The sequence below is a fragment of the Myxine glutinosa genome, chromosome 2, assembly GCF_964187855.1.
Source record: "Myxine glutinosa chromosome 2, kmMyxGlut1.1, whole genome shotgun sequence".
NCBI lineage: Eukaryota > Metazoa > Chordata > Myxini > Myxiniformes > Myxinidae > Myxine > Myxine glutinosa.
The window spans coordinates 272,241,421-272,264,679 of record NC_136262.1 but is presented as its reverse complement, the minus strand read 5'-3'; the positions used below and the strand labels follow the sequence as shown (position 1 = coordinate 272,264,679).

Here is a 23,259-nt window from a genome sequence, read left to right as displayed (position 1 = left end):
CACAGATATCCCTGTTTATATTGGAGGAGATATGGCAGCCGTAACCCCACTAACTTCTGGAACACTTGCTTGCTCTGTGGCTTGGGGAATGGGGGCGGATGGTACAGTGCTTGTTCCAGACCTGTGCACCACGCCGAAGGATCTCCTGTTTGGGTAATGTTGAACAAAACAAAGATGTTTTACTTGTTTCGTTAATAATGACAGCCGTGGAGTCTGTTAAACTTGTAAGATAATATTGATGTAACCAAAGGTGATTGTTGTCAATTCTTGGCACCTGTACCTCCATCCCGATACTAAAACAGAAAATGCACACAGCACATGTGGTGTTGCTTGCTAAAAATGATAACAGAGGAAAGAACAGTTAATATATTTGTTTGGAATTGGATAACAACACAACAACAACAGGAATTTTAAGGCCATTTTCCCTGCTAGATTGGGGGTTAGCCAATTGGATAACAACCAAGAAAAAAAAAACGAAATGAGGATGTAGATGATTTGAACAAGTTTATCTGATGTCATATGCTTCACAATATCAGTTTTCTCATGTGTCTTTGTCTGTGCTGTTGCATATTTATGGAATGCCATTCAGAGATTGACAGTTCAGTCCCATTTGCACCATCAAATTTAGTTAAGTGCATACAAGGTAATTAACTTTAAATTCGATACTTCTGTGTTCACTGAAAGTTTAAAGGACGTGAAATGTGAATCTGAACCACTTTTTCAAAAGTTGTACCATGATGCTCCTTTACTCTTCAGGAGTTCAATTATTGGCAAAAATCTGAAGATGAATAGCAAACGACATGACATTTGGAGGCAGCAAATTTGTATGCAAGATCAAGGCTAATTTAACACCTATCTGGGAGACTCATGGAAGAAGGAAGTGAGAGAGAAAGGCAATGTACTGACAATGTGGCAATGAGGACCACAGTTGGACGCAATAAGCTCCTCCATGAGCCTTACAGCCTATACAAACTATACAGGGTGGTCCATAAACCCTGGACATATTTTGAAGAACGATACCTGCAACAAACAACTAAGTTTATTATCGTTCTTTGGTGCAAAACAAGACATTAAACAATAAACTAATAAAAACAATACAACTCGTGAAACAGTCTAATCAGTCTAACATGCATGAAACAGATCAGTTCAAACTGCACTGCGACACATAGTTCTGCATGTTTCAGTCGTTAAGGCAGCAGTCTCATTATGGATGAATTGTTTCAAGTCTCTAAGGGTCGTAGGATTCCTCGCATACACTTTGTGTTTGAGGAAACCCCAAAGAAAGAAATCACAGGGTGTTGTTAAATCACAAGACCATGACGGCCATTCAACCGGACCAAGACGGCCAATCCATTTGTTTGTAAAGTTCAAATCAAGGGCCTGGCGTACATTGGCAGCATAATGAGCAGGTGCACCATCATACATGAACCACATTTGACCATCATTGAGTGGGAATACATGTTGCTCCAACATTAGAAGGTAATTTGCAGCATTCACATTTTCTTCGAAAAATATTCGTCCAACAATGCCTCCAGAAGACATGTCTGCCCAGATGGACACACTAGCTTGATACTGGACGTTGTGCTCAACAGTAAATTGTGGGTTGTCTCATGCTCATATCACGCTGTTATGACGATTCACAGAACCAAATAAAGTCAACTTGGATTCGTCTGACCACAAGAGCCTGTTCTGCAAATCATTGTCCATATCCATTAACCCAAGCAATGTCTCACATGCCTCAATGCGCCTGTCAAAATCATCCTCAGATAGTTGGTGAATTAATCTGGGTATGTATGGTTTCACATTAAGGTCTTTTAGTATTCTTCGAATCGATGATCGGCTGATGTTGGTGACGTTTGATAAACGACGAGTTGATAATGGTGTGTTAGCGTCGAGTTGTTGTTGAATGACAGCTCTGCTTTCCTCAGTTTCAACAGTACGAGGCCTATCTGATGACTGTTTTGGAAGAATGCTGCCGGTTTCATCAAACTGCTTGTTTATTGTGCTGATGGTTCTTCTGTCAATTGCGTCGGCGCCACATTCTTTGACGAGTTGTCTGTGAACTTCAGCCGAACTTACACATACAGAATACAAGTGTACAGCGCTAATTTCTGTCTCACGATATCCTCCGTCATTTTAGCGCGTCTAATTCACAATGAACTGCATTAATGCAAAGAAAAACGCGTGCAGCACAGTGAGTGAAGCTCACCCCGATCCATATCACGTGATGCACCTCATCCTGTTGCGTATCACGTGATGCCTGTTCGTGTTGAAGCGGTCACATCCATTTACGAGTAATCATGTTTTGTTTTGCACCAAAGAACGTTTGTTGCAGGTATCGTTCTTCAAAATGTGCCCAGGGTTTCTGGACCACCCGATATAGTTCATATAATACATTACTCTGTGCAGTCATGAGAAAAAGGACACGAGGATGATCTATTCAACTCCTGCTTGGCATTTCCGACCACGATCTATATTAGCTTTTGTTTGTGAATTTTGAATAACACCAAAATAAGGTAACCAAACGAAGCTGATGGGTCAAACAGAACAGGCCAGAGCTGAACTCCTGCAAACTCTTTTTGGAGAAATGGACGATTTTGGAACGATCTTATCGATAAAAGATGCACGAAACAAACAAATAAATCTTGTGGATGAACAGTGCTCTGTGGTTGCATCGCTATGTGCCACCATTTTGTCTGAATCTCACTGTTACTCCACCCTAAGAGCACGTGGAAAATTTGATTGGTCGAAAGGGCATACATTTTTTTTTGTATACATAGTCAAGGCTCGTTGAAAGGCTAGAACGTATAACGTATCATGAAGCACCATAACAATAACAAGGAGAAAATACATAAAATGTCATAGCTCCCATGATATTAATATTTTTGCTGTACAGATTTAAAGGCTGCCTGCCAGTCGGCGATCTTTAATCGGATTACAAAACAAAATCTTCTGGACATGAAAACTCTCATATATTGTCTTTGTGCAAAGTTTGAACAAAATCGATCCATGGATGTCCGATAAATGGTTGCAGTCACTTTTAAGTAACAAAATCTTGCATCTGATCTCGAAAATAAATTATGTGCTTATGTAAGCCATCCTTCGTTATCTGTGTGCCAAGTTTGAATAATATTGATAAATGCATGTCCGAGAAACGTTTTTTTTTTTGTTTTTTTTTGTTTGTATACTGAATCGAGGCTCGTGAAAGAGCTGACATTTACTTCACAAACAAATCAACCAGACAAACAAAATATATAAAAAGAGGGAGCGGAAGACAAGAGAATGGGAAGCACACAAACACTTGAGAGCACACAACATTTAAGAGCAGGGAGATGTGTGGGAGGGAGAGGGCTTGGGGGGAGGAGGCGTGGGAAGGGGGGGGTGGGGGGGGGGAGAAGTATAAAACACAAATATCGGGTTTTATTTTTACAAGTAAAATGTCCGCCAGTCTACCAGTCAGCCAGATTTGATAAGATCACAAAATAAAATGAGGTGCACGTGTATGCTGTCATGTGCTGTGCTTTTGTCAAGTTTGAACAAAATTGGACCATGTGTGTTCAAGAAATTGTTGGGGACACTTTTTTTTTCTTTTTTTTCTTTTTTAAGGAACAAAATGGCCGCCTGGGGGCATCTTCATATACAACAACACAACATGCATTTTAAGGCCATTTTCCCGCGGGGCTAGCCATCTTCATATGATCTCGATAAAAAAATTAATGGGAAATGTAAACCACAATTCATTAACTGTGTGCCACGTTTGAACAACATCGGTAAATGAATGTCCAAAATATGGTTGCGGACACACACACACACACACACACACACACACACACACACACACACACACACACACACACACACACACACACGGACGGGACCCACTCCATAAGCCCCCATTTCAGACTAAGTCCAACGGGGGCTAATAATGTATATATTTGTTATGCGCACACTACAGGGTGCTCAAGGCGCTAACAGAATTACACACATCATCACAAACATAATACAAAAGAAAAACTAAACCAAGTACAGATACGTTCAAAGTACACCACCCCAATGCCAAATAAAGAACATATTCTCCAGCGTGCGACATTGCCGGGGCGATACCGCCGTGCAGCGCATAGAGACTGTATTGGGAGGGAGAGGTGCACAATAATTGATTGATTAATTGCATAATTAAAATCAATAAACAACGATCATAAAATATTTTCTTAATCAATTGGCCAATAGCATACCTAAACCACCAGTGTTTCATCCGAAGCTGTATTTTTTGAAAATTAATTAAATATGTCATTAATCGGAAAAAAATAATAATTTATTGATTAATTAATAAATAAATAATCGATTAATTGATTAATCAATAAATAAAAAATACACTTTACAGTCAAATTACTTGGTCATTGTCATGTCCAAATGTCAGCTTCCTAACTCAAAAGGTTCCTGAGATATTCCCCAGATGAGAAAGAAAATATATAAATGATTAATAATGAAACTAAATAAATAATAATCATAAAATAATTAAATAATTAATCAATTGGCTAATAGAATACCTAAACCATCACCGTTTCATCCGAATCTGGAACTTTAAAAAAAAGAATCAATTAAATAATTAATCGAATAATTAAATAATTAATTGATTAATTGATTAATCAATAAATCAACAAGAAGACGTCATGATACTTGCAAAATCCGCTCCTCCCCCCCAAGAAAAAATTCCATTCACAAAGCAAATTGTCCATTTCATCAAGAATGAATTTCCGATTAATGTCAAATTTCCGCTGGGTATTTTGTTGTGTATGTGTAATTGTGTGTTTCTATTTGGTTTTGGTTTTGTAGTTGTTGCAAATTTGTGTGTAATTAGTCGTTTCTTTGTTCGCGCCTCGTGCGGCCTCCTCGTCTCGACTTGTGCCCCGCCCCCTATTTCTCGTTTGTTCCTTCACCTCTGCTCCTGCTTTCTCAAATCCACGTTCTCACTTAGAGACTTTTCCCAGATTGTTTTTCATGGTTTTGTTTAAATATTTATTTAAATATGTTTAAACCACAGCCGTGATTCTGACGCCCCCCCCCCCCCCCCCGCCCCCAGAATTTCCATGTTTTAAACGTTTCCCAGTGTGTACCCTGGATAAGAATAGGTACACCGTATCCCTGCATGTCGTAAGAGGCGACTAAGAGGGTTGGCGTCAGGAAGGGCATTCGGCTATAAAAACATTGCCTCAAAAAGAGAACCATGACAATTACAAGTACATATGGGCAGGGTGCAGTCCGAAGTGGAGATCGGTTTCTGAGGTTTGGGACATGGAATGTAGGGACAATGACAGGGAGATCAGGAGAAGTGGTGGAAGTATTGGTCAGAAGAAGAGTGGACATATGTTGTGTGCAAGAGACGAGATGGAAGGGAAGTGGTGTGAGAATGGTGAAGGGTAGGCAGGGACAGAAATACAAGTTTGTGTGGCAAGGGTGCCTGGAGGGCGTGAATGGTGTTGGTGTCCTGTTTTCTGAGGAGTTTGTAGACAGTGTGGTGAGTGTGACTAGAGTGAGTGAAAGGTTGATGATGGTGAAAATGATGATTGGAAAGCTCTTGGTGAATGTCATCTCGGGATATGCTCCGCAGGTTGGTCGAAGCGATGAAGAGAAGGACAAGTTCTGGTGTGCGATAGAGAAGCTGATGGAAAACGTGAAAGATGAGGAAGATGTTGTCGTCGGAGGAGACCTAAATGGACATGTGGGAAGGAGTATGGATGGTTTTGAGGGAGTTCATGGGGGTTACGGATATGGTGTGAGAAATGGAGAAGGTGAAAGGATTTTGGAGTTTGCTGATGGAGCTGATTTGTTGATTTGTAATACTCAGTTCCAGAAAGAGGATAATTAGCTTGTTACATACACGTCAGGTGGGTCGACGACAACCGTTGACTACCTGATGATGCGTAGGCGAGATAGGGGGCACCTCCGGGACACAAAGGTGATCCCGGGGGAGGAGGCTGTTTCACAACACCACTTGGTTGTCTGCGACATAAGGGTGAAAGGTGCGAGGAGAGCTCGGCGGGTGAAGTCCCAACCGAGAATGAAGGTGTGGAGGTTGAAAGAGGTGACAGTAAGGGAGGCATTAAAAGAGAGGCTGAGTCAGGTCGAGGATGATGTGGTTGAGCTTGAAAGTGGTTGGATGTCAATGAAAGCTAGTCTGTTGGGAGCCGTTGGTGAGGTATGTGGATGGACAAAAGGACCACCGAGGCACTCGGAAACATGGTGGTGGGATGATGAAGTTGGAAAGAGGATTGACGAGAAGAGGAAGAAGTTCAAGGAGTGGCAGAAGGTGAAGGGTACGGGAGCAGAAACAGCAGAGCATGAAAGTTATAAGGCAGCCAGGAAGGCTGCAAAGAAGGAGGTAGCAAAGGCGCAGGAGGCATGTAGGAAAATGTTCGGAGAACGCTTGGATTCGGAAGAGGGTCAGAAAGCAGTATTCAGGATTGCAAAGCAGAAAGGAAGCAGATAGCGAAAGAGAGGTGTGATGTGATGGGGGTGAGTTGCTTGAAGGATGAAGTGGGACAAATCGTTGTCAACCCAGATGGAATTAAAGGAAGATGGAAAAGATATATGGAAATGCTGTTGAATACAGAGAATGAATGGGATGGCAACATTGAGAGTAACCCAGTTTTAGGACCGGCAGAGAAGATAACTGAGAAGGAAGTAGAGGAAGCGATAAAAGCAATGAAGGGTAGAAAAGCGGGAGGGCCGACGGGAGTTGTGGGAGATATGTTGAAGGCAGCAGGAAGTTGGGGTGTGAAGAGAATGACAGAGATCTGTAATCTGGTGGTGAAAGAAGGCCGCATTCTAGTGGATTGGGAACTGAGTACCCTCGTCCCTCTATACAAGGGGAAAGGTGACCCTCTGGAGTGTGGCTCGTACCGAGCGATAAAGTTATTGGAGCATGGAATGAAGGTATTGGAAAGGGTGTTGGAGAGGAGGATAAGGAAGAAAGTGAAGATCGACGAAATGCAGTTTGGATTCATGCCAGGAAGAGGAACGACAGACGCACTGTTCATTGTGAGGCAGTTGCAGGAGAAGTACATGGAGAAGAGGAAGAAGTTGTTTCTTGGGTTTGTTGATCTGGAGAAAGCATTCGATCGGGTTCCACGCAAAGTATTGGCATGGGCATTGAGGAAGTTAGGAGTGGAGGAATGGTTTATCAGTGTAGTGATGGCAATGTACAAAAGAGCGCGCATAGCTGTAAGGACGAAGGACGGGAAGAGTGGTGAGTTTGAGGTGAAGGTGGGAGTGCATAAGGGGTCGGTACTAAGTCCACTACTATTTGTAGCTGTGATGGAGGTGCTGGCTCAGAACGTAAAGGAGGGTTTACCGTGGGAGTTGTTGTATGCAGATGATCTGGTGTTGATTGCGGAAAGTATGGATGGACTGAAGGAAAAGATGAACACGTGGAAGGAATGTATGGAGACAAAAGGTCTGAAGGTGAATATCGGAAAGACGAAGGTGATGGCAAGTGGTAAAGCATGTGGTGAGGTGGAAAGAACTGGGAAGTGGCCCTGTGCTGTGTGTAGGAAGGGTGTCGGAGTGAACTCCATTCAGTGTACAATGTGCGCTGAGTGGGTTCATCAAAAATGTAGTGGTGTGGGAGGGTCATTAACCAGTGTGGCAGCTACATTCAAATGTAAGGTGTGCACAGAGGGAGCTGCAGATGGAGGAAATGTTGAGTTGGATCTTGGAGACGGCGTGAAGCTGGAAGGTGTGAAAACATTTTGCTACCTCGGAGACATGCTGAATTGAGAAGGTGGATCAGACTCGGCAACGGTTGCTCGAGTGAGATGTGCATGGAAGAAGTTTCGGGAACTGAGTGGTGTGCTGATGATGAGGGGAGTGTCGTTGAAGCTGAAGGGAAAGGTGTATGCTGCATGTGTGAGAAGTGTTATGATTTATGGGAGCGAGACATGGGTAATGAACGTAGAGCAGCAACGAAGGTTGGAAAGGGTGGAAATGCGAATGGTTCGATGGATGTGCGGAGTATCGTTGAGAGAGAGGAAGACAAATGATGAATTGCGAAAGATGATGGGAATGTAGCCTGTGATTGATGCTGTGAAGAGGAACAGGTTGAGATGGTTTGGTCATGTGTTGAGGAAGGATGAAAGTGACTGGTTGAGAAGAGTGATGGAAATGAATGTAGAAGGAAGTAGAAGACGGGGAAGACCGAGAAAGACTTGGCTAAAGATGGTGGAAGAAGAAATGCGGGCAAGGGGGTTAACAAGGAGAGATGCAGAAAATAGGGCAAAATGGAGAAGATTGTCATGGGGACCGCAAGGCTAACCCCCGCTCTAGCAGGGAAAGTGGCCTTTAAAATGCATGTTGTGTATCAAGATTAAAATTTACGATCTTGATCAAAGCTCGGGTCAACAGGATGAAAAATGACGTATTCTCAGATGAAAAATGATGATTTTGGAAGGTTGACCTTGAGTTGACCTTTCACCTTTTGACCTCAAAAATAGTTGGTTTCCCAATTCAGTGAGGCAATACGCAAATGCTGTTCTAATTTCAAGTCAATCGGATGCAAATTGATGTGTTTTCAGATGAAAATTGATTTTGGAAGTTTTACCTCGAGTTGACCTTTGACCTTTTGACCTCAAAAATAGTTGGTTTTCCTATTTCGTGACATAATGTGCAAATGCTGTTCAATTTCCAAGTCAATCGGATGAAAATCGATGGTTTTTCAGATGAAAATTGATGATTTCGGAAGTTTGACCTGCATTTGACCTTTTGGCCTCAGAAATTGTTGGTTTTTCAATTCAATGAGCCAATATGCAAATGCTGTTCAATTTTCAAGTCGATCGGATGAAAATTGACACTTTTTCAGATGAAAACTGATGATTTTAGAAGTTTGACCTTGAGTTGACCTTTGACCGTTTGACCTCAAAAATAGTATGTTCCACAATTTATTGACTATATGCAAAGGCTGTTCAATTTTCAAGTCAATCGGTTGAAAATGGACAGCTTTTCAGATGAAAATTGATGATTTTGAAAATTTGACCTTGAGTTGACCTTTGACCTTTTGACCTCAAAAATAATTCAATTCCCAATTTAATGACGATATACAAATGCTATTCAATTTTCAAGTCAATCGGATTTAAAATGGCGATTTTAGAAATTTGACCTCCAGATGACCTTTGACCCCAAAAACAATAGGCTTCTCTATTGAGACGACCTATACAACTTGGTGGTTTTGTGACGATTGGTTTCGAATTGTGACCTGCAGGCCGGTGACAGACAAACAAACAAGAAGACGTCATGCGGAGCACGATACTTGCAAAATCCCTCCCCCCCCCCCCCCCCCCAAAAAAAAAGTTTTCCATTGATACAGCAAATTGTCCATTTCATGACGATTAAAATTTACAATCTTCATCAAAGCTCGGGTCAACAGGATGAAAAGTGACGATTTTTCAGATGAAAAATGATGATTTTGGAAGGTTGACCTTGAGTTGACCTTTCACCTTATGACCTCAAAAATAGTTAGTTTCCCTATTTAGTGACTCAATGTGCAAATGCTGTTCAATTTTCAAGTCAATCGGATGAAAATTGAGGCTATTAAAAATTTGGCCTATGTTGACCTCAAAAATAGATGGTGGTTGAATTCAGTGACAGGAAGATGCCAGGAAGAGGAACGACAGACGCGCTTTTTATTGTGAGGCAGTTGCAGGAGAAGTACATGGAGAAGAGGAAGAAGTTGTTTCTTGGGTTTGTTGATCTGGAGAAAGCATTCGATAGGGTTCCACGCAAAGTATTGACATGGGCATTGAGGAAGTTAGAAGTGGAGGAATGGTTGATCAGAGTAGTGATGGCAATGTACAAAAGAGCGCGCACAGCTGTAAGGACGAAGGACGGGAACAGTGGTGAGTTTGAGGTGAAGGTGGGAGTGCATCAGGGGTCGGTACTAAGTCCACTACTATTTGTAGCTGTGATGGAGGTGCTGGCTCAGAACGTAAAGGAGGGTTTACCATGGGAGTTGTTGTATGCAGATGATCTGGTGTTGATTGCGGAAAGTATGGATGGACTGAAGGAAAAGATGAACAAGTGGAAGGTGTGAAAGTGGTGTGGAGACAAAAGGTCTGAAGGTGAATATCAGAAAGTCGAAGGTGATGGCAAGTGGTAAAGCATGTGGTGAGGTGGAAATAACTGGGAAGTGGCCGTGTGCTGTGTGCAGGAAGGGTGTCGGAGTGAACTCCATTCAGTGTACAATGTGCGCTGAGTGGGTTCATCAAAAATGTAGTGGTCTGAGAGGGTCATTAACCAGTGTGGCAGCTACATTCAAATGTAAGGTGTGCACAGAGGGAGCTGCAGATGGAGGAAATGTTGAGTTGGATCTTGGAGACGGCGTGAAGCTGGAAGGTGTGAAAACATTTTGCTACCTCGGAGACATGCTGAATGGAGAAGGTGGATCAGACTCGGCAACGGTTGCTCGAGTGAGATGTGCATGGAAGAAGTTTCGGGAACTGAGTGGTGTGCTGATGATGAGGGGAGTGTCGTTGAAGCTGAAGGGAAAGGTGTATGCTGCATGTGTGAGAAGTGTTATGATTTATGGGAGCGAGACATGGGTAATGAACGTAGAGCAGCAACGAAGGTTGGAAAGGGTGGAAATGCGAATGGTTCGATGGATGTGCGGAGTATCGTTGAGAGAGAGGAAGACAAATGATGAATTGTGAAAGATGATGGGAATGTAGCCTGTGATTGATGCTGTGAAGAGGAACAGGTTGAGATGGTTTGGTCATGTGTTGAGGAAGGATGAAAGTGACTGGTTGAGAAGAGTGATGGAAATGAATGTAGAAGGAAGTAGAAGACGGGGAAGACCGAGAAAGACTTGGCTAAAGATGGTGGAAGAAGAAATGCGGGCAAGGGGGTTAACAAGGAGAGATGCAGAAAATAGGGCAAAATGGAGAAGATTGTCATGGGGACCGCAAGGCTAACCCCCGCTCTAGCAGGGAAAGTGGCCTTTAAAATGCATGTTGTGTATCAAGATTAAAATTTAGGATCTTGATCAAAGCTCGGGTCAACAGGATGAAAAATGACGTATTCTCAGATGAAAAATGATGATTTTGGAAGGTTGACCTTGAGTTGACCTTTCACCTTTTGACCTCAAAAATAGTTGGTTTCCCAATTCAGTGAGGCAATATGCAAATGCTGTTCTAATTTCAAGTCAATCGGATGCAAATTGATGTGTTTTCAGATGAAAATTGAATTTGGAAGTTTTACCTCGAGTTGACCTTTGACCTTTTGACCTCAAAAATAGTTGGTTTTCCTATTTCGTGACATAATGTGCAAATGCTGTTCAATTTCCAAGTCAATCGCATGAAAATCGATGGTTTTTCAGATGAAAATTGATGATTTCGGAAGTTTGAACTGCATTTGACCTTTTGACCTCAGAAATTGTTGGTTTTTCAATTCAATGAGCCAATATGCAAATGCTGTTCAATTTTCAAGTCGATCGGATGAAAATTGACACTTTTTCAGATGAAAACTGATGATTTTAGAAGTTTGACCTTGAGTTGACCTTTGACCTCAGAAATTGTTGGTTTTTCAATTCATTGAGCCAATATGCAAATGCTGTTCAATTTTCAAGTCGATCGGATGAAAATTGACACTTTTTCAGATGAAAATTGATGATTTCGGAAGTTTGACCTGCATTTGACCTTTTGACCTCAGAAATTGTTGGTTTTTCAATTCAATGAGCCAATATGCAAATGCTGTTCAATTTTTAAGTCGATCGGATGAAAATTGACACTTTTTCAGATGAAAACTGATGATTTTAGAAGTTTGACCTTGAGTTGACCTTTGACCGTTTGACCTCAAAAATAGTATGTTCCACGATTTATTGACTATATGCAAAGGCTGTTCAATTTTCAAGTCAATCAGTTGAAAATGGACAGCTTTTCAGATGAAAATTGATGATTTTGAAAATTTGACCCTGAGTTGACCTTTGACCTTTTGACCTAAAAATAATTCAATTCCCAATTTAATGACGATATACAAATGCTATTCAATTTTCAAGTCAATCGGATTAAAAATGGCGATTTTAGAAATTTGACCTCCAGATGACCTTTGACCCCCAAAACAATAGGCTTCTCTATTGAGACGACCTATACAACTTGGTGGTTTTGTGACGATTGGTTTCGAATTGTGACCTGCAGGCCGGTGACAGACAAACAAACAAGAAGACGTCATGCGGAGCACGATACTTGCAAAATCCCCCCCCCCCCCCCCCCCAAAAAAAAAATACGTTTTCCATTGATACAGCAAATTGTCCATTTCATGACGATTAAAATTTACAATCTTCATCAAAGCTCGGGTCAACAGGATGAAAAGTGACGATTTTTCAGATGAAAAATGATGATTTTGGAAGGTTGACCTTGAGTTGACCTTTCACCTTATGACCTCAAAAATAGTTAGTTTCCCTATTTAGTGACTCAATGTGCAAATGCTGTTCAATTTTCAAGTCAATCGGATGAAAATTGAGGCTATTAAAAATTTGGCCTATGTTGACCTCAAAAATAGATGGTGGTTGAATTCAGTGACAGGAAGATGCCAGGAAGAGGAACGACAGACGCGCTTTTTATTGTGAGGCAGTTGCAGGAGAAGTACATGGAGAAGAGGAAGAAGTTGTTTCTTGGGTTTGTTGATCTGGAGAAAGCATTCGATAGGGTTCCACGCAAAGTATTGACATGGGCATTGAGGAAGTTAGGAGTGGAGGAATGGTTGATCAGAGTAGTGATGGCAATGTACAAAAGAGCGCGCACAGCTGTAAGGACGAAGGACGGGAACAGTGGTGAGTTTGAGGTGAAGGTGGGAGTGCATCAGGGGTCGGTACTAAGTCCACTACTATTTGTAGCTGTGATGGAGGTGCTGGCTCAGAACGTAAAGGAGGGTTTACCGTGGGAGTTGTTGTATGCAGATGATCTGGTGTTGATTGCGGAAAGTATGGATGGACTGAAGGAAAAGATGAACAAGTGGAAGGTGTGAAAGTGGTGTGGAGACAAAAGGTCTGAAGGTGAATATCAGAAAGTCGAAGGTGATGGCAAGTGGTAAAGCATGTGGTGAGGTGGAAATAACTGGGAAGTGGCCGTGTGCTGTGTGCAGGAAGGGTGTCGGAGTGAACTCCATTCAATGTACAATGTGCGCTGAGTGGGTTCATCAAAAATGTAGTGGTCTGAGAGGGCCATTAACCAGTGTGGCAGCTAAATTCAAATGTAAGGTGTGCATAGAGGGAGCTGCAGATGGAGGAAATGTTGAGTTGGATCTTGGGGATGGCGTGAAGCTGGAAGGTGTGAAAACATTTTGCTACCTTGGAGACATGCTGAATGGAGAAGGTGGATCAGACTCGGCAACGGTTGCTAGAGTGAGATGTGCATGGAAGAAGTTTCGGGAACTGAGTGGCGTGCTGATGAGGAGGGGAGTGTCGTTGAAGCTGAAGGGAAAGGTGTATGCTGCATGTGTGAGAAGTGTTATGATTTATGGGAGCGAGACATGGGTAATGAACGTAGAGCAGCCACGAAGGCTGGAAAGGGTGGAAATGTAAATGCTGGAAAGGGAACAACCAGGCGTCCCTCTTTCACGAGCCTCGATCTTGTATACAAAAAAAAAAAAAAAAAGCGAATGGTTCGGTGGATGTGTGGAGTATCGTTGAGAGAGAGGAAGACGAATGATGAATTGTGAAAGATGATGGGAATAGAGCCTGTGATTGATGCTGTGAGGAGTTTGTTAACAAGGAGAGATGCAGAAAATAGGGCAAAATGGAGAGGATTGTCATGGGGACCGCAAGGCTAACCCCCGCTCTAGCAGGGAAAATGGCCTTAAAATGCATGTTGTTGTTGTTGTTGTATGCAAGACCAATATAAAGTTTTGTCAACACCATAAAAACAAAACAAAAGAAAAATGTGAAAATATGAAGTATTGCAATTAGGAATATCAAAATATTAAATTGTATCATAAATGTTAAAACAAAACAATCGGTTATGGTAGAGTAGAGCCAGAGTGGTGCACAGCAAAGGCAGCTTGAAGTGTAGGAAAAAATAAATAAATCGCTGTACCAGGCTTCTCCGAGGAGTTCAACTAATCCCATGCACATATAGCAGAAAACACCAAGGTCCACATGCAGTCCAAGCAGTGGGTGGAGGGGTGAAGGAACGTGCACGGTGGTGGGCCTGACGGCGAGCAGACAAATCATAAGCAGAGGAGGGCAGCCATGGCAGGAAGGGAGTGCCAGTCTGTGATACCAAGGCAGGCCCAAAACGTCCTTGGCAAACCTGAGGAGAAGCACGCAGCACAGGGCCAGGAGTGCAGCCAAGAGCTGAATCCCTGAAAATCCGGGACAGTCCCCACCTTGCCAGCAGCTTATGGAGGGCATGGATGGGCACAGGGGCAAAATTCAGAGCTAATAATATGGCACCACTCACGACTCATAAAGGCTTCAGGCATTTTTCCATCAAATCCCTGCTCAAAACCCTGCCATTCAAACCCACCGACAAAAGCCTCCGGCCACAGCAGGAACGGCCTGAAAGGTCATGAACCCTGACATCACTAAGACCACCACCTTCACGAACAGGGGCACACAGTCCATGCTGGCAGGGGAGTTAGGATGCACCCTTCTGGCAACAAGACTATTCGAGGGTCAGTCACTGTTGAACCACGTAGGCCTCAGAGGCAGAACTTCAGCACCGAACCGCATGATGCAGGAAATTCAGGGGGCCTGGACAGTCATTATGGATCCATTTTGAAGCATAAGAACTTCCTTGTTTGTTAAATTTGAATATGAGTTAGAATAAATTTAAAACAGAACTGCAAAATGTTAAACACTCGTTTCACCATGACGCACACATGATGCCGCACACATGCATCCGGGGTGACAACAAAAGGAACAACAGGAGGAGAAGGGGGAATTGCCAACAGCAGGGTGGAGGGAGAAAATAGGCAGAGACTAGCAAGGGATGCAGGTCAAGATGAGTGGAATGGGAGAACCCAAGGGGAGAACAAGATGGATGCAGAAGCAAAATTTTGGGAGTGGTGGAGGTGGTTTAATGGGTGTATAAAAGATCATGGTTTTCAATGGGGGATGATTTGAGATGGTGGGGAACAACAGTCTTGAAGACCTGGAGGGAAGAATGACTTTGAAGAATGTGAAAATTGGTTCACTAGTGGTAAAAAAAAAAAATGACAGGTGGTTGCTGGTGGACCGTGTGCGTCCTGCAGATAGCTGAGGGAGAGGGGGAACAAAGCATGGAGAGGGCAGATGGTGCAAGACCAGAAAGGAGAGGGAATAGGACAGAGAGACCACCAACCTGTTTGCGATGGCGAATTGATAGGCCCATAGGCTCAGCGTCATCACGGGAGATTTCAACGATCTTGAAAGCCTTGGTTTCCACGGTGTCAACCTGACCAAGATGTGGGCTGGGCAGCCAGCCCAGAGGGGGAGAGCAGTACTCCATCAAGCTGTGGACGAAAGCCTTGCAGGTGGAAAGGAGTTCAGGTGTGCCAGGGAAGGACTTTGTACGACGGAGGATGCCCAGTCGGCGGCTAGCTTTGGAGGCCAACTTTGAAATATGGCTTACCCAAGAGACTTTAAGGGATTGACCTTCTTTGAGAGGGTTGTTAATGAAAGTAGATGGGAGGGTTGGGGTGGGGGAGGGGGGATTAACCAGACGTGTGTGTGTGTGTGTGTGTGAGTGTGTGTGTGTGTGTGTGTGTGTGTGTGTGTGTGTGTGTGTGTGTGTGTGTGTGTGTTTGGGATTTCTTAGGGCTAAAATACATTCAAGTGTTTGACCAGTTTGTAATTTTGTCAAGGTCTGAAGAAAGGGAAGTGGCTGCTCCTTTTCTGCCAGAAGGACGAGCGATGACATGGAAGAGAGTGGTGTCATCAGGAAAGACATAACGAGGATTTTCCAGAGTCAGAGAGATCATTGATGGAGGTTAGGAATAGGATGGGCCCAGAACACTGCCGAGGGGTACTCTGGCTTTGACAGGGAGAGATGAAAGCACACGCACACGCATTGAGACACGCATTGAGAGATGCACACGGTGGCTACGAGAATAGAGGAAGGCAGTTATCCAAGTGTGGGTTTGGCCTTTGATGCCATTGACAGAGAGTTTGGAGAGCAAGCAGAGAGACTCTATTGAATGCTTCAGATATGTCCAGAGAGACTGTTCTGATCCGATCCATTAATTGGGTGAGTAGATGCAGCATGACCAAGGTAGATTGACCTGGTCTGAATCCAAATTGATGATCTGAGATGAGGTTGCTGGCAAAAAGGAATTATTTTATAGCAACAGTCATGATGGATTCCATGACCTTGCTGATGATTGGAAGTAAGCTGAATGGTTTGTAGTTGAGGGTATCAGTTTTTGCACCTTTTAATGTAATGCTGTGATGTCAGCTGATTCCCAAGCAGATGGAAGATGACCTATGGTAAATGGCAGGGTGAAAAGGGCAGAGAGAGAATGTGCAACAGTAGCAAAGCAGGCTTTTAGGGCAGTTGAGGTGATGCTGTCTGGTCCAGTTGCCGTATCAGTCAAGGGTTACAAGAAACTATTCCAACTTCTCAGTTGCAAAAAAAACATACAGCCCAGGAGCAGTTGGGAATGACTGGGAAGGGTGACTACAAAGGTTGGGAACATAATATTGTGAAGCAAACAGAATTGAGGCATTCGGCCTTCTTGAAGTGAGGAGAGGGATGGAAGTGGAGCATACTCCAGAGACAGACTTAACAAGGTGCCACCAGGTTGAGGAGGGAGACAAGTTTGAAAGTTCAATTTTGAGTTTGGACAGATGGTTTCTATCTCTCCTGAGAGTAGATACACATTTGTTGCGGGATTTGTGGAATGATCGGAGGTGGCCTTCGTTTGGATTTGCCTTCCAGGTGGAAATGCGAGTTATTTTAAGGCAACTACCTCACCACAGGATTCAGAGTACCAAAACCGGGACGATGGGTACGATAACTGAAGACCAGATGGGATTAATCGGTGTATTAGGGAAAGCAGAAATTTTGTGCACTTGCTGCTCAAAAAATGTTTTTACCCTCGCCAGAAGGTACCACATGACCTATGACGTCATGATTATCATTAAAATATTATACAGGAGGAGGCGCTCCTATGGTGAAAATTTCGTGTCAATCGGACCAACAGTTGCTGAAAAAAAAATCATACTGATCGAATCAAGCGTTGTACTTGTCGAATTATGACGTCATAAGGCACCGATGACATCATCAACATGTCTTATTCCCCATGGGGAGTACTTGACAATGAGCCGTGTTTTAATTTTTTCCCATTGAGCGGTTTGGGAGATATAGAGGTGTAACGTTTTTCCAAGATGGCGTCCGTACCACTTGACCTATGATGTCATAATTATGAATAATAACATTCTACAGGCGGAGGCGCTCCGATGGTAAAATTTCGTGTCAATCGTACCAACGGTTGCTGAGAACATGAATTTTAAAAATGCAGACACGTACGCCACACGTACGCCACACGTACGCAACCGATTGCCTAACTCTGATTTACGCTTCGCGAGCGCAGGGTAATAAGCAGAAACTTCATATATGCGACTCGATGATCTGCGACCTGATGAGTGAATAATTAAATTCATGATGTCATCGGTCACATGGTCTGGCGGCCATATTGGATTGAAAATACAAACGTAAAAACATCTTCTCCAGAACCGCTTAACACATGACGTGAAGCTTCATACTTATGGATTAACCATAAAGAGTTTAGTTTGAAATTTCTCATATTCTTCTTCATTGACACAATTTAACCTTAATGCACACAAAAGTGGTCATTAAATATCCGAATAATCAATCATTAATCAACAAAGCTATGGATAATGGCAATTTGTTGTTCTTTAACGAGCACTATTATCCCACCTTGTGGGGCCGGTCAGGGGAAGCTTGCCCCAAGTCTTTCACGAACCGGCTGGCTAGGCCTGACATTCGCCTAGTTAGGGCAGGAATTTGTAATTTGTTCATGGTACCGGCGATACTTGCCTACTCTTTGCGAAGGACACCGTGGAATCTTTATCGTTCAGCAACGCGTGCTGGCAGATGGGAGTCCTGGTTTAACGGGACGTCACACACATTGATGAATTACCGTGGCCTGTGAAGCACCAAATTGACAGTTTATAGCTGGGTGGGGATTCGAACCCAGGCTAGACAGCTTAGAGGTGAGTGTGTGTACATCCTGTCAGCCATGGGTCATGGCAATGTATGTGACGGGTAATGGCAATGTATGTGACGGACAATGGCAATGTATGTGACCGATAATGGAAATGTATGTGATGGATAATGGCAATGTATGTGACTGATAATGGCACTGTATGTGACCGATAATGGCAATGTATGTGACCGATAACGACAATGTATGTGACCGATAATGGCAATGTATGTGACCGATAATGGCAATGTATGTGACCGATAATGGCAATGTATGTGACCGATAATGGCAATGTATGTGACGGATAAAGGCAATGTATGTGATGGATAATGGCAATGTATGTGACGGATAATGGCAATGTATGATGGATAATGGTAATGTATGTGAGGGATAATGGCAATGTATGTGACGGATAATGGCAATGTATGTGATGGATAATGGCAATGTATGTGACGGATAATGGCAATGTATGTGAGGGATAATGGCAATGTATGTGACGGATGATGACAATGTATGTGACGGGTAATGGCAATGTATGTGACAGGTAATGTCAATGTATGTGATGGGTAATGGCAAAGTATGTGATGGGTAATGTCAATGTATGTGATGGGTAATGGCAATGTATGGGATGGGTAATGGCAATGTATGTGATGGGTAATGGCAATGTATTTGACGGATAATGGCAATGTATGTGACAGATAATGGCAATGTATGTGACTGGTAATGGCAATGTATGTGATGGATAATGGCAATGTATGTGACGGGTAATGCCAATGTATGTGATGGGTAATGGCAATGTATGTTACGGATAATGGCAATGTATGTGACGGATAATGGCAATGTATGTGACTGATAATGGCAAGGTATGTGACGGATAATGGCAATTTATGTGACGGATAATGGCAATGTATGTGACGGATAATGGCAATGTGTGTGACGGGTAATGGCAATGTATGTGACGGATAATGGCAATGTATGCGATGGATAATGGCAATGTATGTGACGGGTAATGTCAATGTATGTGACGGATAAGGGAAATGTATGTGACGGATAATGGAGATGTATGTGACGGATAATGGCAATGTATGTGACGGATAATGGCAATGTATGTGACGGATAATGGCAATGTATGTGACGGATAATGGCAATGTATGTGATGGATAATGGCAATGTGTGTGATGGGTAATGGCAATGTACGTGATGGGTAATGGCAATGCATGTGACGGGTAATGGCAAGGCATGTGACGGGTAATGGCAATGCATGTGACGGATAATGGCAATGCATGTGACGGATAATGGCAATGCATGTGACGGGTAATGTCAATGTATGTGACGGATAAGGGAAATGTATGTGACGGATAATGGAAATGTATGTGATGGATAATGGCAATGTATGTGATGGATAATGGCAATGTATGTGATGGATAATAGCAATGTATGTGACGGATAATGGCAATGTATGTGACGGATAATGGAAATGTATGTGACGGATAATGGCAATGTATGTGACGGATAATGGCAATGTATGTGACGGATAATGGCAATGTATGTGACGGATAATGGCAATGTGTGTGACGGGTAATGGCAATGTATGTGATGGGTAATGGCAATGCATGTGACGGGTAATGGCAAGGCATGTGACGGGTAATGGCAAAGCATGTGACGGATAATGGCAATGCACGTGACGGGTAATGTCAATGTATGTGATGGGTAATGGCAATGTATGTGACGGGTAGTGTCAATGTTTGTGATGGGTAATGGCAATGTATGTGACGGGTAATGTCAATGTATGTGATGGGTAATGGCAATGTATGTGATGGGTAATGGCAATGCATGTGACGGATAATGGCAATGTATGTGACGGATAATGGCAATGTATGTGACTGATAATGGCAATGTATGTGATGGATAATGTCAATGTATGTGACGGATAATGGCAATGTATGTGACGGATAATGGCAATGTATGTGATGGGTAGTGTCAATGTATGTGATGGGTAATGGCAATGTATGTGATGTGTAATGTCAATGTATGTGATGGGTAATGGCAATGTATGTGATGGTTAATGGCAATGTATGTGACTGATAATGGCAATGTATGTGACGGATAATGGCAATGTATGTGATGGATAATGGCAATGTATGTGACGGATAATGACAATGTATGTGATGGTTCATGGCAATGTATGTGACATAATCAGGGGCATGGATGATATGTCTATGGGCCGTAATAGTATCGTGTTCTGTTAACGATGGTATTTTTTTTTCAGAATGAGCACTTTAGGTGAGACTATGCGCTCTACGGAGCACCAGCACCGTTCTGCTTTTAGCACTTGCTTTGCAATTCTACAGTCTTGGGTTTAAACTGCATATGCTGTCTTTACTTGTGCTTTGTTCAAATCATGTTTGTCTCTTTCAAATACTTTAAGTACAAGCTCCCTAATGCGTTTCACAAGAAAAACATTAATACGAGAGATCCTAGTGTTGAATTTTCCTTTTGCCATTGTTCCTGTCTCGGCCTCCCCCTCGCACCCATCATTAGGCCTGCGGATGCAATCACAAGCATTGGTGCTGTTGGAGTGACCGACACACCACGTCTGGCTCGCTGGATCAGAGAGTCCCGGCTTGATCCCAATGACCCTAACAACGCGACCCTCATGCAGCTTCACATGGTGCATAATAATAGCCGGAGTTATACAATGATCACGTGAATCAATGTGTTTTGACCAATTATGAGCATAACACTGGATTGTACAAAGAGCCTCAGGCCTTTGCTAGTTGTGCTTGTGTGGCAATGTTAAGATGAGATGATTGCTTGTGTGCAAATGTTTGCTTGCTTGAATATATTGTTGGAGCATCACAGTTATTGAATCATTGAATTGTAGAAAACTTTGGGATATTTATGACATAACTATTAAACATCTGTCAAAAATGACGGGTTGGAACAGTTTATTCGACTGTGCAGCCTCGTGAACGTGCAAAAGTCTGAAGCCTTGGCCTAGTGTCAGGTGTGCATATATCTTTATTTATCAGACATCCTATGGATGTAAATGAACACTCGTTTTACTATGCGCATGTTGCACATCACATGCAGCGAATTTCACCTCCATGCGCTTTGGATTTATTGTTATTTAAAAGAAAAGCTTCTTTTTTACACCACTTGTACACCGCCCTTGAGGCTCGGTTTGCAAGCCACCATCTACAATTCCAATAGAAAAGACATATTTAGTTACTTTTTTTATGGAAAATGTTTTTCGAGTTTGTTTTATGTTAAAAATAGACGGTAGTGAACACACCTTCGTGGTAAAAAGATTGGCCTTTAAAACCTTCCGTTATGAAGGGGGACAGACATCTGTGCAAGCACACAAATTGACATTGTGTTTTAGGAGTCGCGGAAGGCGAGGGAACGAGGCCATTCGTAGGGTTCGAAGATGGTTTATTGTAACAGCAAGATCCAGCACACTAAACTCGAACGGAAGTCAGCATGCTTATATAAAGCCAAAAGCCCTCTTCGGAGGGCGTGGCTCCGGCAACCGCACGTGCGTCACGTCCGCACAACCACAAGTCCAACAGGCCCGTGCATGTGTATTATGCACAAATAAGGTAATCACATAAGGTAACCGCCACATGCGGTTACCTGCACATAAGGTAACCGCCACATATGTCCCCCCAGAATGCACTCCACGGGCCTATGCGTAGGCCGAGGCGACCGAGGGGCTGGGCAAGTCCTCGGGGGAGACTGCCGAGGTTCCTCGCGGGCCTCCTGAGGTTGCTGGTGAAATCGAACCGAGCCGCGGGTGGAACAGAGCCGGGCCGCGGGTGGAACAGAGCCGGGCCGCGGGTGGAACAGAGCCGGGCCGCGGGTGGAACAGAGCCGGGCCGCGGGTGGCACAGAGCCGGGTCGCGGGTGGAACAGAGCCGGGCCGTGGGTGGAACAGAGCCGGGCCGTGGGTGGAACAGAGCCGGGCCGCGGGTGGAACAGAGCCGGGCCGCGGGTGGAACAGAGCCGGGCCGCGGGTGGAACAGAGCCGGGCCGCGGGTGGAACAGAGCCGGGCCGCGGGTGGAACAGAGCCGGGCCGCGGGTGGAACAGAGCCGGGCCGCGGGTGGAACAGAGCTGGGCCGCGGGTGGAACAGAGCCGGGCCGAGGGTGGAACAGAGCCGGGCCGAGGGTGGAACAGAGCCGGGCCGCGGGTGGAACAGAGCCGGGCTGAGGGTAGGCTGCCGAGGTTCCTCGCAGGCCTCCCGAGGATGCAGAGTCGGAGAAGTAGTTGCAGCTTTGGACACGCGGGCTGTAGCTGTAGTTGCGCGAGGGTGACGAAGCGGCCGTACCGCTAACGTCAGTGCGCGCGAAGGTGACGAAGCGGCCGTGCCGCCAACGTCAGTGCGCGCGAAGGTGACGAAGCAGCCGTGCCTTCGGAGGGTCTTTGAATAGGTTCGCCCCTCCGGTCGTAGAGGAGGAGCCGAGCGCGGTGCGCGAACCTCATAGTCATGGCCGTCGTCGTTACCGAAACTCCGGCATTTCGAAACCGCGTTCGAAACTGCGCCCGAAGCCGTGCGGGAGAAGCCGGCGTTACCAGCTTAGGTGGCTTCCCTGGCGAGGGCGCGCTTGCCGTGTTCGTTCGCAGCCCCCGAATCCATTCGGGGGCAGTCGGAGGTCACCAGTTTAGGAGTCGCGGAAGGCGAGAGAACGAGGCCATTCGTAGGGTTCGAAGATGGTTTATTGTAACAGCAAGATCCAGCACACTAAACTCGAACGGAAGTCGGCACGCTTATATAAAACCAAAAGCCCTCTTCGGAGGGCATGGCTCCGGCAACCGCGCGTGCGTCACGTCCGCACAACCACAAGTCCAACAGGCCCGTGCACGTGTATTATGCCCAAATAAGGTAATCACATAAGGTAACCGCCACATGCGGTTACCTGCACATAAGGTAACCGCCACAGTGTTTTATATGGTAAATATCATCAACAAAAATATCCTTCGAATTCCACATTTATGTGTGTCAACTCATTATCTAACTGTTTATACAAAAATAATTAAAATTATCAAATGGTTTGGCGAGGTTGTATAGGA

The 23,259-nt window shown here is 44.1% G+C and overlaps 1 protein-coding gene across 1 annotated transcript in view; it reads left to right on the top strand.

Annotated features, from left to right (window-relative positions):
• The window catches only part of CC2D2A (coiled-coil and C2 domain containing 2A), a 486,222-nt gene that overhangs the window by 211,938 nt on the left and 251,025 nt on the right, over nt 1-23,259 (top strand). Inside the window, exons 12-13 of the mRNA XM_078772721.1 lie at nt 6-153; nt 20,728-20,857. Coding sequence (XP_078628847.1) covers nt 6-153; nt 20,728-20,857 — 278 coding nt within the window. The remainder of the gene's footprint in view (nt 1-5; nt 154-20,727; nt 20,858-23,259) is intronic.